The sequence below is a fragment of the Rissa tridactyla genome, chromosome 5 (assembly GCF_028500815.1).
Source record: "Rissa tridactyla isolate bRisTri1 chromosome 5, bRisTri1.patW.cur.20221130, whole genome shotgun sequence".
NCBI classification, from domain to species: domain Eukaryota; kingdom Metazoa; phylum Chordata; class Aves; order Charadriiformes; family Laridae; genus Rissa; species Rissa tridactyla.
Window position 1 is genome coordinate 41,718,174 of NC_071470.1, and position 13,206 is coordinate 41,731,379.

The 13,206-nt window shown below is 65.2% G+C and overlaps 2 protein-coding genes across 3 annotated transcripts in view; one reads left to right on the forward strand and one right to left on the reverse strand.

Annotated features, from left to right (window-relative positions):
* The window catches only part of LOC128910374 (dedicator of cytokinesis protein 2-like), a 77,826-nt gene extending 67,362 nt beyond the window's left edge, over positions 1-10,464 (forward strand). The window contains exons 35-53 of the mRNA XM_054203502.1: positions 766-851; positions 1,513-1,669; positions 1,960-2,000; positions 2,238-2,328; positions 2,418-2,537; positions 3,095-3,184; positions 3,338-3,442; positions 4,653-4,794; positions 4,981-5,062; positions 5,165-5,249; positions 5,498-5,584; positions 6,655-6,831; positions 6,976-7,059; positions 7,184-7,321; positions 7,653-7,738; positions 8,207-8,357; positions 8,706-8,817; positions 9,341-9,474; positions 9,544-10,464. Of these exons, the coding sequence (XP_054059477.1) occupies positions 766-851; positions 1,513-1,669; positions 1,960-2,000; positions 2,238-2,328; positions 2,418-2,537; positions 3,095-3,184; positions 3,338-3,442; positions 4,653-4,794; positions 4,981-5,062; positions 5,165-5,249; positions 5,498-5,584; positions 6,655-6,831; positions 6,976-7,059; positions 7,184-7,321; positions 7,653-7,738; positions 8,207-8,357; positions 8,706-8,817; positions 9,341-9,474; positions 9,544-9,633 (2,058 nt within the window). The 3' untranslated portion in view covers positions 9,634-10,464. The remainder of the gene's footprint in view (positions 1-765; positions 852-1,512; positions 1,670-1,959; positions 2,001-2,237; positions 2,329-2,417; positions 2,538-3,094; positions 3,185-3,337; positions 3,443-4,652; positions 4,795-4,980; positions 5,063-5,164; positions 5,250-5,497; positions 5,585-6,654; positions 6,832-6,975; positions 7,060-7,183; positions 7,322-7,652; positions 7,739-8,206; positions 8,358-8,705; positions 8,818-9,340; positions 9,475-9,543) is intronic.
* LOC128910376 (BCL2/adenovirus E1B 19 kDa protein-interacting protein 3-like) lies at positions 10,446-13,064 on the reverse strand. 2 transcript variants are annotated; one of them, XM_054203505.1, is made up of 6 exons: positions 12,950-13,062; positions 12,137-12,263; positions 11,923-12,052; positions 11,749-11,843; positions 11,463-11,612; positions 10,446-11,129 (listed from the first exon to the last, which is right to left on the reverse strand). In XM_054203505.1, the coding sequence occupies exons 1-6, from the start codon at positions 12,969-12,971 to the stop codon at positions 11,081-11,083; spliced, it is 573 nt and encodes a 190-aa protein (XP_054059480.1). In that variant the 5' UTR covers positions 12,972-13,062; the 3' UTR covers positions 10,446-11,080. The 2 variants fall into 2 exon arrangements, with proteins under 2 accessions (XP_054059480.1, XP_054059479.1); XM_054203504.1 differs by having other exon boundaries at positions 11,463-11,584; positions 11,749-12,052; positions 12,950-13,064.
* Between the last annotated feature and the right edge of the window lie 142 nt (positions 13,065-13,206).

Genomic DNA, 13,206 nt, shown 5'->3' on the forward strand with positions numbered 1-13,206 from the left:
GGAATGGTGTGGGCATGGCTCGGCTCAGAGGACCTGAGGCTTTTGCACGGCATGTCCCTGAGCCATCCACAGGGGCTCTGCGGCTCAGGAGCCAACCATGGCAGTGCCCCTGCAACTCGGGGGACAATGTCCCATGAGTTTGGGATGTGCAGACCCTGGAGGGACCCAGCGTGGAGGCAAGGGGTACCAAGGGGTACCAGCAATCAGATGTCTGCTCCAGAGCCCTCCATCCCATATGGTGCACGTGCAGGATCCCCCAGGCTTTTGGGACCACCAGCTGCAGCTGGAGCACAAACCCCGAAGGCTGAGCATCACCTGGGAGGTGGGGGACCCCAGGCAGGCAGAGCCCTGCCACTCCAGGCAGGGAAGGCATTTGCTTCAGGGGGCAGAGGGCACTGTCCAGAGACCCCCGGGGTCATCTGGGCCCAGAATGCTGGGGGACGGCGACCTGGGAAGCAGGTCAGGGACCCAGACAGCAGGATGGGGCCCTGTCTGTGCTGAGGCAGTGTGGGGACTCATCCGCACCAGTGACCAGTATGGCCTGGGAGGGGGGACAGGGACCCGTCTGTGCTGGGCAGTCCTGGGGGAAGGGGCTGCAGCAGCCCAGCCTGGGGGCTGTTTGGGGGACTGAGCTGGCTCCAGACCCCGCAGTCCCTTCTGTCCCAGCACTGTGGCCCCATGTCCTGGGGGCTGCAGCTGCGGCAGCCTGGGGCTGAGCTCAGCACATCCTCGGCTCCTTGGCCACGCTCATGCACGTCTCTGCAGTTTGAGGACGAGATCCTGCGCAAGCTGGACAGTGAGGTGGAGGGCGGCCGGGGAGATGAGCAGTACAAGCAGCTTTTTGAGAGCATGTGAGTGTGCAGTGACATCCCCGCAACCTTCTCTCCAGGGCACGGCCCTTTGCTGGCTACCGTACTCCCACCCCGGCTGAATCACAGAATAGTTAGGGTTGGAAGGGACCTTAAAGATCATCTATTTCCAACCCCCCTGCCATGGGCAGGGACACCTCCCACTACACCAGGCTGCTCAAAGCCTCGTCCAGCCTGGCCTTGAATCCTGGCCATCCAGCTCCTCCCCATGCTGTGCTCTGACCCAGAGCACCCCTCTCGGGGGAGCGGGACCTGAGAAGAAGACGACTGCTGCCCGAGCAGCAACATGTCTGCAGCCAGCCTGCCCCTGCTCCAGGCAATGCCCCTGCCCTCCGCAATGCCCCTGCCCTGGGTGATGCCCCTGCCCTGCCCAGGCTTTACCCTTGCCCTGTGATGTCCATCAAAAATTCGTGTGCAGTGAGGCTGGAGCTGTCAGGTCTGTCTCCCATCCCTGATGTACCAGTTGGGGGCTTGCTCTTTCTCGCTGTAGACCAGGTGTTGCTTTTTGTCCCTTGTTTGGGGAGCGTCCCCGCCTCACCACCCCCACATCTCCCTGCACCTCCGGGGAGCTGAGCCGGGGCAGTGGTGAGAGTGTTGTGGAGCTGAGCGAGCAGCGAGACCCGTGACCTCCTCTCCTCCCCAGCCTGCTCAGCTGCTGCCAGAGACACCCTGAGCTGGCCAAGCCTGGGGAGAACTTCGTTGCGCTGGTGACCGGGCTCCTGGAACGGCTCCTCGACTACCGGGCTGTTATGAATGACGAGAACAAAACCTACAGCATGAGCTGCACCGTCAACCTCCTGGTGGGCACCTGCCCTGTCCCCCTAGACCCCCCAGGGCTCAGCCCCCTGTCCCCCCAGGTCCCCCCAGGGGCTGCCGTGCCCCTAGCACAGCAGAGATGGGGTGCACGTGGTGACAGACCTGGTGTCCCCCAGAGGTGCTTGCTGGGAGGCACCGTGCAGCTCCCCGCTGCCAAGGGCAGCCCAGTCCCTGTGTGGGGATGGACTCGGCAGGAAGGTGTGGGACCATAAGGGGCTGTGGCATGTGCCCCCTCCTGGGGCCACTCAAAATGGCCTTGTCTGCTCTTCCCCAGAACTTCTACAAGGAGATCGACCGCCAGGCCATGTACATCAGGTGAGTGCAGCCCCAGGGAGACTGCCATCGCCCGGGGGTGATGGGTCCCAGGGCCCCGAGCTGTCCCAGCCCCCTGCTGCCCTGTCCCCAGGCACATGGGATGGGGACGGCGGAGCGGCCGGAGGGGCAGGGTGTCGGGGGCTCTGCCCCCAACCTGGCTGCCCTGTTGGGGGAGCACAGGGTGGACCACAAACTGCCCTGGCCATCATTCCCCACACACGATACCCTTGCTTCCAGGTACCTGTACAAGCTGAAAGACCTGCATGTCAGCTACGAGAACTACACAGAGGGAGCCTACACCCTGTTGCTGCACGCCCGGCTCCTCAAGGTGGGGCACGGGAGGCTGCGGGGGCCATGGGGGCTGCCCAGCTGGGGCCAGAGGGCTTGGTGTGACGGGCTCCCGCTGCCTCCACGCAGTGGTCGGACGAGGCGAACACGGCCCCCATGCAGGGCTTGCACAGCCCCAGCCTGCACACCCAGCGCCAGCTGAAAGAGGCTCTCTACAACCAGATCATCGACTACTTCGACCAGGGCAAGGTGAGCGTGGCCACATGCCCCCGACAGCTCCCTCGCCCTGGCCAGCCATCAGGAGCTGGGCTGTCCCAGGGCGAGCCTGGCTCCCTGGCCACCGCTGCCTTCTGCTCCAAGCTCTGAGCCTCCAGCCACAACACAGCCCGTCCGCCCTCCCCACCACTGTGGTGGGGCTAGAGCTGCCTCTCAGTGAGCCTGGGATGGATGGTTCAACCCCGCAACCGCCTGGCTGCCACGGCTGTCCTTCCCCCATCCCATCCCATCCCTTCCCAGCCTCAGCCCGGTCACCACCCCGGTGCTGGCAGCTGGGCCACCCCAGCAGAGGGTCTTGCCTGGGCAGGGGGCTGGGCTCAGGTGCTGGAGGCAGTGGGAAGTCCTGCTGCTGCCCACCAGCGCCCAGCTGGACCACTAGCCGTCATGCGGAAAGTCCTTCCCTCCTCGCTGAGGAGCAGGGGTGCAGGTGGCCCACAGATGGGGCTGGTCTCCTCTGGAAGACCCCGGTGCCCCTCCACCCCAGCTTATTCCACACCATGGGGCCCCTGCCCTGGCCCCATCTCCCGCAGATGTGGGAGGAGGCCATCCACATCTGCAAGGAGCTGGCGGAACAGTATGAGAGTGAAGTCTTCGACTACGAAATGCTGAGTGACATCCTGGTGAGTGCCTGGCCAGGCTGGGGGGGTCGGCTGCTGGTAGAGCAGGTGAGGGCACGGCGAGCTGTGGGGAGAGACAGGAGTTCTGCAAGGCTCCTGTCCTGTAGTGGAGCCCCATCCCGTCCCATCCCCACTCCTTCCCCTCTCCCCTTGCAGCAGCGGGAAGCCAAGTTCTACAAGAAGATCCTGAAGGTGTTGCGGCCCAGCCCGGACTACTTTGCCGTGGGCTACTACGGGCAAGGCTTCCCCACCTTCCTCCGGGTAAGTGGCTCCTGGCTGCCCTGTGGCCAGTGCCGTGCCAGCAGCTGGCATGCTTCACCTCTGCCCAGGCCAAGCTTTGTGGCTACAGCTGTCTTGGGGTGTCACCCTGCGTGCTCAGTGCTCGCCTCCATGTCTGCCACCTCCATCCCTGCTCGCTGGAAGGGGTTGGCAGGTTCTCAAATTAAACCAGCAGCTTCACTCCAGCAGCACCGGGGGTTACGGTCCCTGATTACAAACAGCTGGAGACAGACTTAGGGAAGAAAAGCAAGGCATGGAAGGGTGTGGGTCTCTGTAACACACGATGAACGGGCTCCTGGACTGTGTCCTCAGCACACGGGGACGTTGTATCCCTGCTGGGCTGCCACTGTGCCCCATGGTGAGGTGGGATCTGCTCCATCCCTGGTGCGTGGCTGTACCCATGCTGTTTCATGATTGCGGCGCACAGGTACGTGTGTCTGTGCCGTGTCATACCTGGAGTGCAGGGACAGATGTGTGCTGTGTCCTACCTGTGGTGCAGAGATGGGCCTGTGCAATGGTGCTGTTTATGAAGAGATTCGGGTCCCTCTGGGGTCACTGCGGGAGCCCCACCGACCCTCTCCCTGCCGACCCTCTCCCCGCCGACCCTCTCCCCGTCCCTGCAGGGCAGAGCTGCAGACGGGGGTTTGCTCAGCACCTCTCCCTTTTCCTGTGCTCCCGGTGAACGGACTCCTGGCACCCACCCGTGAGCGCAGGGCTCCTCTTGCTGGACGTGAGCAAAGTGTTTCACCCCCGTTCACTCCTATTACACTCCTTAGCATTTTAATCCGTTCACAGGCATCCTTGGTGGGCTGCTTCCATCCAAAGTGTTCATCCTCATTTTCCTACCCCCACACCTTGTCACAGAGGTCACGGTGGGTTTCAAGGGCTCCATGCTGTCTCCTGTATCCAGCGACCACAGCCCCTGGTCGCTGTGAGCCTGGCTAAAGACCTTCGCTCCAGAGTCCTGGCTGTCCAAGCCAGCCAGCCCTTTAATTCCTTTTCATTCCAGTTGCTGGGTTTGGGGAAGTATTTTTTCCAAGGGCGCTGTCTCCTGCTCAGCTCGGGGCTCAGCCTTATTGGCGCCTGCACCCCAAACGCAGCGGGGCTTGCTGCAGCCAGAGCATGGGGCCAAGGGCTCCCCAGCCCCGCTCCGCAGCACACTGTGACGGGCTGCCCTCTTCCTCCCCCACAGAACAAGGTCTTCATTTACCGGGGCAAGGAGTACGAGCGCCGGGAGGACTTCGAGATGCGGCTGCTGAACCCCTTCCCCAACGCCGAGAAGCTGAAGAGCACGTCTCCACCTGGCCAGGACATCACTGGCTCCCCGGGGCAGTGTATCCTCCGAGCGTAGGGATGGAGCTGGGAGGGCAGCTTGTTCCCTTTGCCGTCGCCCCCCCGTGCGGGTCCCGCAGCACCTCGCCACGCACCCCTGGGGCTGTCTCCTGCCGGGCCCTGGGGTCCCTCTCCCCTATAGCCCCTGTCCCCTGCGGTGTGTGCCTGTGGCTCCTTCACTCCCACAGATATCCAGTGTTTCACTGTGCAGCCGGTGGAGGAAACCAAGGTCCGGTTCAAGGACCGGAGCATCCCAGAGCAGATCACCAAGTGAGTGCCCCGGTGCAGAGGGGGTGCACCTGCTCTGCTCCATGTGGGAGGGGACGCAACAGGGACACCACTCCCATGCTCTGCCCCTTCCTTCCTCTGCAGTTTCTATAAAGCCAACCATGTCCAGAAGTTCAGCTACTCACGGCCCTTCAAGAAAGGCCCAAAGGATCCAGACAATGAATTTGCAGTGAGTGCTGGCAGGGGCTGCCGGGACCCCCATCTGGGAGGAACAGGGAGAGCTGGGGGGCCCCTATGAGGAGCCAGGTGTCTAGAGGAAAGGGGATGCAGGAGAGACAGGGGTCCCTGGGATGGGGAAGGTGGTGGTCCTGTGCCCGTAGGAGGGGGAGGTGGGAGCCCCCCACCCCACAGGGCAGCCAGGGGTGTCCCAGGGTGATGGGGAGGAGGGCGGTGGGATGACTGCTGCCCTCCCCGCAGACCATGTGGATTGAGCGGACGACCTTCGTAACAGCCTACCCCCTGCCCGGCATCCTGCGCTGGTTCGTGGTGACCTCCACCACCACGGTGAGGAGGGGGCACGGGGGGAATGGGGCCTCCCAGGGTATCCCTCCCTGAGCAGCATCACAAACCCCAGATCCAGGTGGGAGCGGTGCCCGCAGCCCCTTCCAGGCTTCCCAAGCTCTAGTGGCTGAAGCTGGGGTGCAGGGATCACATCCTGCCTGGTGTCCCAGCCCAGCCCCTGCCCTGGTCCCTGTGTCCCACCAGTCCCTGCTGTCAGTGCAAACCTGATCCAGCCCACCCAGCACTCGAGCCCCAAACCCCACCACTGCCAGCTCCCTCCCGTGTCCCTGTGGTCCCTCAGGTGCGTGGCCCGGGGCTGTGCCTGCGGCAGAGCAGACCCAGCTCCCACACGTACCCTCCGCCTGCAGAGCGGGGTGCGAGCATGGCCCCCTTCCCTCTGCCAGCGGAGAGCCCAGCCAGCACCTCCTGCCTCCTGCCCAGAGGACCCTCCTTTGGCATTGCTGCCCCAGCTCCAGGGCTTGTCTTGGGCCTATGCCGCATGGGAATGCTGTCCCACGCCATGGGGAAGGCTTTCTCTGGCAATACTGGGCATGGAGACCTGCCCCCGCCCTCCACCACCACCCCCAGCACTCAGGGCATTGCCACCATCGGCTGGTGACGGTAGCATCAACCTGGTGGCAGGGACTGGTTTGCTTGGGTCACCCACCAGGACGCACATCTCCTCCGTGGGATGCAGGAGACTGTGTGCAGGGAGCAGCAGACCCTCCCCCCCGCCAGCCCCCAGACGATGACATTTACCTGAGTTTCCCATAAGCTCACTGCTGAGCTGCCGCTGCCGCATGCCTGTCACCTGGCCTGTGACCTCTTGCCTGCAGGACTAACCCTGCCACCAGCCTGTGTTCGGAGCCGGGGACCAGCACGGCCCCTGTGAGCCCTCGGCTCAGTTCCAGGCAGCTGGTGCCAGGGGTCCGAGGTGCTTTGTCGGGTGCGATGTGCAGCCCTGGAGCCTCTCTCCTGTGGGGCCGGGGAGAGACCACCCTGCTGGCCCGCAGCAGGACGGGCAGGTCGCTGGGTCAGCCAGCTGCTGACCTTCCCTCCCACCCTGGGCACAGACCATCATCTCCCCACTGGAAAACGCCATCGAGACCATGATGAAAACAAATGAGAAAATTATGAGTGAGATCAACCGGCACCAGAACGACCCCAGCCTGCCCGTGAACCCGCTCTCCATGCTGCTCAATGGCATTGTGGACCCTGCTGTCATGGGTGGCTTTGCCAAGTATGAGACGGTGAGGACATGTGGGTGCTGCGCTGGGGCTGGCACAGGCACTCTTGGGGCTGGTGACCACAGGCACTGGCACCGCTTCGTGCCGTCCCCTCCCTGCGTGGAGCTGAGCCAGCCTGTCAGTGGGTCTGACAGGGGATCGTTGCAGGCCTTTTTCCAGGAGTCCTACCTCCAGGAACACCCTGCGGACAAGGGGAACATCGAGAAGCTGAAGGATCTGATTGCTTGGCAGGTGCAGACTGCAGCATCCCCCTGGTGGCCGGAGGGGACAGCTGCCCTGGGGTGCCAAGTGCCCAGCGCCCCCCTGCCAGGGGAGCCCCACAAGCCCAGATGGACCCACCCCTGTTCTCCTGCAGATCCCACTGCTGGCAGAGGGGATCCGCATCCACGGGCGGAAGGTGACAGAGGACCTGCGGCCCTTCCACGAGCGCATGGAGGAGTGCTTCGTGCAGCTGCGGGCCAAGGTGGAAAGCCAGTATGGGGTGCGGGAGATGGTGAGTGCCAGGGCGGTGAGCACGGTGCAGGCACGGCCAGTCTGTGGCACCTGTGGGATGGCATCGGACAGGCCAGGTCTGGAGCAGCAGGGAACAGCTTGATGGGGCTGGAGCTGCAGCAGCAGGGTGAGGGGCACTGTGCATTGGAGACCTTGGGGGTCCCTGCCTGCCCTGGGTGGGGGGACAACACTGCCATGGGGTGGCTGGTACTGCCCAAAACCAGGGCAGGGCAGAGAGGGCACTGCTGGCCCTGGCTGAGCCAAGGGAAGGAGAGGGAAGGCTCTGCACTCTCACTTCTCCTGGCTCGCTCTCAGGCTCCCTGTGCTCTCAGGTCTGCTTCGAGGACCGGCGGAGTGGACGACCCCGGTCCATGGCCTGGGGACCTGACTGGGACCGGCTGAGCCACGCTGGAGACAGGCAAGTGCTGTGGTGGGGAGCGCTGGCCCCAAGCCATCCCCTCACTGCCCTCACCCCTCCCTGCTGGCCTCGCAGCGCTGAGCCATCCTCACTCTCCTCCACCCCAGACGCTTCTCTCCCACCTCCCCAGCCCACTGCCCTCCTGGCTTCCCTTTACACCAAGCTGCATTGCAGGGGTCCATCCTGCCATGCCACCACAGTGGCCCTGTCCCCGTGGGCTGTCATGGAGTAGAGACACCCATGTGCAGCTCCTACGCTCACCTGCACACCGCTGTCACCTGAGCCACCCATGCTTATCTTGCTGGCTTGTCCACGCTAAGCATCCACCACAGAGCTCTGCCGGAGATGGTGCTGGTGCCTGGCTGAGGGCTGCCACTCCTGGCCACAGTCCCCTGGCCCATGGCGTAGCCCTGCTCCCCATTCCCTCTGCCGTCCACCTGCCCCTCACCAGCCACAGTTGCTTCACAGCACGGAGGTAACCGCGACCCCAAAGCCTGCCCCTCGCACCTCCGAGAGCGAGGACCGCAGGAACGAGCGCAAGGAGAACCGCTCCAGCACCTTCTTCGGCTACTGGCGGCAGGACACGCGCCAGTCCATCTCGGAGCTGCCAGAGCCCAAGGTGATGCTCAGCACAGCCCTGGTGCCTCCCCTCCTCCCTGGGTCCCTGCTCACGCTCCCCCAGGTGTCTTGCTGCACCTGCAGCCCCTGGCCCAGCTGGCAGCATGAGGCCTCAGGGCAGTTGGGACCCCTTGCGGGGCTGGTGGTGGCCTTGGCTGATGGCAGGGAGGGCAGGAGTGGAGGCTGGTGGGGCACAAGGCTGGAGACCCAGGGCTGTGGGCAGGGGCTGCCTTTGGGCTGTGGGCAGGGTGCTGGGGAACATTACACCTTGCCAGAGGGTCCTGCGATGCAGCCTGCCCACACCCCACCACCCCGCCACGAGGTGCTGAGCCTCCCCTCTGCATCCCAGGATGAGAAACAGAGACTGTCCCGCAACATGAGCGACAGCAGCCTGGGCAGCTCCGACGGGAAACAGCCCCCGCCAAGGCGAGACTCCACTAGTGCTCAGCCCAGCCCTGCAGGTACTGCCCACCACAGCTGCCAGCTCGGGGTGCCTTCCTAGCCCCCCTGGCATGGCTGGGGGGCTCACCTTCCCTAGCCCCTACAGCCCCAAGCAGCACCCAGCCCTTGGCTCCAGGAGCAGGGCTGTGTCCCCACCCCAGCAGTGCAGGTACCAACACCCCCAGCACAGGTGCCCTCACCCCGGGCCCCATCCCCATGATGGTGCAGGCACGTCCTGTGGCAGGGAGCACAGGCAGACCCCACACAGCTCCCATGACCCCCAAACGCTCCCCATGGAGCTGCTGGTCGTTGATCTCAGACCTCGTGTTGCTGGGTCTCGGTGCCGAGATCAGCTCCCAGCAGGAGCCTGCTCCTGGGGTCATGCCCCATGCCACCCCCAGCCCCATGCCACCCCTTCTGCCCAGCCCCACCATGCTCCCGCAGGCACGAGAGCTGTCCCTGGCAGCCCAGGGCACCCCAATGGGCCCCACGGTCCCCCCTAGACTGGATGATCGGTCCAGCCCACCTCCCCTGCCTGCACAGGGCTGTCCCTGTCTCCTACTGGCTTCGGTGGCCGTGTGAAGAGTGCCAGCAAGGCCCCGCCGCTGCCCCGCAAGATCAGCCCCACGGTGTACGAGACGTTCCTGGAGCAGAGTGATGCTGCAACTGGAGGGAAGGTACTGCCCAGCCCAGGCCCCCGGTCCCCGCTGCTCCCCAACCCCGGTAACTGTGCTCTCCGCTCGCAGGCATCCGCATCACCGACAGCAGATGGAAATAAAGGGCTGAAGTCACCACCGCCCCCGCCACCCAAGTCCAAGCGACTGTCACAGCTCTGACCTGGTGCCCACCCGCAGATGCACCATCCCCTTGCGGCCACCCCAACACGGGGATGGAGAAGCCTTTGGCGCCCCTGCTCCCAGCTGGCTGATGGACAAAGGGCCCTGCTCGGTCCCTGCCTGCTAGACCACCCCTCGCCCACCTCTCTTGCAGTATTACACCAGAAGCATCCCGCATGGCCATGGGACTCCCTGAGCCCCAGCACTCAGGGTGGCACAGGGCACCGCTCTGGCTATTGCCACCCCCCAGGTGCCCCGCCTGGGGCTGGGATCCAGCTGCCCCCGGATGCTTCCCAGCCCCCATGCTCTGCATCAGCCCCCAGGCTGGGCTCACCCTCCTGCTACAGCGAAGCAGTTACGTCCCAGCCTGTGCCAGGACGTCTCTCCCACGCAGAGCCGTGCTGAGCTCCCATCCACGCAGCCCCTCTAGCGGTGTGACCACACTGCACCAAAGAGGACTTTCCTCCCTCCACCCTGCACTGCCATGGACCACGCCATGTGCAGGTCCCCACCGGCTCCCACAAGCCAGCTCCCCACCAGCATTTGCTGAGCTCTTCCCTCCTCCCCTGCTCTCCACCCCACGGGCAGCTCCTCTCCCTCGGCTGCCCACCCCATCCCGCAGCACCGGGACAAACAGGCACTGGGACTGCACAGGAGCCAGCCAGGTGTGTGAGTGGGCCTGGGCAGTGTCACACATTGCACAGTGCCACCTCTACCGACAGTACTGGGCTTTGCAGCCCTGCCTGTGCCAGGCTCGTGCTGCTGCCTCGGTCAGCCGTGCTGGGCTCCAGCCCCTGACTCCCTGCTGCAGCAGGCCATGGGCCACTAATAAAGGACTAACGCATGAGCTGGGCACCCTGCAGCGGGGCTAAAAACTCTGTACTCATCCCTGCCCATGCACAGCCTGACCAGGGGCCTTTCCACAGCCAGGCACCATGCCGGCACTGTGCCCCAGCACCCCAAAGAGCCAGGATTTGCCCTCCTGCAGCCTGGAGCCCACGGCAGAGAAAGCCCGGAGGAACCCGATGCTGCTGGGGAGCACGCTTGCTGTCCCCTGGTTGGGCTGTGATTGGCGCGGTGACTACCGGCACGCTGCTCTGCCTCCCAAGCTGGCACAGGGCTGTTTATTAGCACGTGGTGTTGCAGGCTCAGGAGTCGTATTTACAGTCTTGTGTTAAAGAGGAGGAACCTGGACCCGTAACCAAGGGATGGGGAAGGCTGGGGCTGCCTGCAGCAGGGAGCTGCCATCAGTGGGTTCCTGTCTACATGGGAGGGTAGGACCAGCTCCATAGGCCAGGGCTAAAGAAGGGACAAGGGAAGATGGTGCCTTGTGCCACAAACACGAAGTCTGGGACCAGATGGGCTGCGCTGGTGCCTGGGCTCCCTCCACATGCCGAGCAGGGGAGTGGGGCGGCAGAGCCACCTGTCTCTCGCTGAGCCCAGCTCTTCACAGCGGGTTTGCCGAGGAGGCTGCCAGCCGCTTTCCAATGTAGATCCTGGATTGGAGAGAACAACTGTAAGGCACCTGCACGGGGACAGCCTGCTTGGCCTCAGCGAGCCTGTAGTGAGGGAAGAGGGCAGCAGCCACCAACACTGTGGCTGCTAGGAGAAGCAGTGTAGGACAGCACGAAAGGATGAGCAGTCCAACTCCAGAAGCACTCCTCCACTTCCCACGGGGATAGCCCTCTGGGTCAGGGCAGCCAGAGGCCCCTGGACAGCCCCAGACCACACAGGCACCCGGCAGCACAGGGCTCACCCTGCCTGCACCCGAGGGGATGGTTCTGGCCAAGGCCACTTGACAGCACACGTCAGGCCTATCAGAAACTCACCCCAGTCCCAGGGTCAGCACATGGCTGAGGAGCAGCGAAGGGATGAAGAGCAGCAGCAGCTCTGAACTGAAAAGTCTCTTCTTTCTCCCCACTGCACCTCCCTGCAGGCTCCACAGCACCGGCTGGGGGGAGCACACAAAGGCAAACTCCCTGGGAAAAGTGCACGGTTAAAGGGGGCATGAGGGCAGAGCACCCAGGAGGGTACGGGGACAGCAGGACGGGGCAGCAAGGCAGACAGCAAGGGCGGGGGACAGCAGGACATGCTGCTGGGGGACACGGGCCTTACTTTGGAGACAGATGCGGAGGGCGGCGGGCACAGGTCCAGCTGAGGGATGCTGGTAGGCATCGCTCCTTCCACTCGGCTTCCTCTGGCACATCCCGCTAGGAGGCATGGGGCAGGTGAGGCCATGGCACGGCCAGCACGGGCGCAGGGTGCAGCGCAGGGGGCCGGCTCCCTTACCTGCCGGGGGTGGGGGCAGCCCAGCTGGGGCTGGCTATGGGGAGGGAGCAGCTCGCCCTCCCCAGGCTGCTCACTTGCCTGGCTGGCTCTGTCGTCATCCCAGGCCGGGGAGCCCAGTGTGAGCAGGGCACTGCAAACACAACACCCTCGGTCACCCAACACCCACCCTGGCCAGGCAGGACCCCGGGTGCCTGGATGACTCCTCTGGACTCACCTGTCGCCGCTCTCTGTCTCCAGCTGGGCCTCCAACAGCATCTTCTCCACGTCAGCGTGGCAGGAGGAGAACCGCGAGGGCTCGGGCTCCGGGCACCCTGGGCCACACCGCAGCTCCACCCAGGAGCCTGGGGGGGGCTGTCAGCCCAGCACCAGCCTGGGCCCCGCGCTGCCCAGCTGCTCTGCCCCGAGCCCACCAGTGCCCCCCACCCTGCCCAAGAAGCCTCTTTGGCTTGGCTTGGCCCATCCCGGCCGGGAGCCCTCCCTGGTGCATCCCGCACCACCACCCAGGTTCCACGACAGCAGACTCCGACGTGGGACGTCCGCCCACCCCTACCTGCCCGAGCTGCTCCTCCGTGTCCCCAGCTCCCCCGGGACCCCCATCTGCCTCTGCCCAGCCCCCATGGTGCACGTCACCCTGCCTCTCCACGACCCCCACTGATCCAGCCTCCCCCACCCCACTTGGGACCCCGGCGGAATCAGCCCTTCCCGGTGCATGCCAGCCCACCCAGGGTACCCAGCCGGGCTCCCCACTGACCTCCTCCCCGTCCCGGGACTCCTGTTGACCCGGACCCCCCCCCAGGAGCACGTCGGCCCACCCGGGACCGCACTGACCCAGAGACCACCCCCGCGGGTCACGCCGGCCCGCCCGGGACCCCCCCACTGACCTCCCCCCTCGGTGCACATCAGCCCACCCGGGACCCCATTGACCCAGACCGCCCCCCCCGCCCCGGGTCACGCCGGCCCGCCCGACCATCCCCCTCCCGGTGCACCTCAGCCCACCCGGGACCCCATTGACCGGTGCCGCACGGACCGTCGTCGCCGGCGCACGCCATGGCCCCGCGGGTGCAGCCGCCCTCAGCCCCCGCCGCTCCGCCCGTCACGTGACGCCCGCGAGCACTACCACCCCCCCCCCTCCCCAATGTAAATAAAACCACCGGCACCGGGCGCTCGTGCCTTAAAAGGGCCCCGTCTCCCGGCCGCCCGCCCCTCGCCCGGCCCAGCCGCCGCCGGGCCCGCCGCGTTGCCCCTTTAAGCGGCGCCTACGTGCGGCGCGCGAGCGGGCGGCGG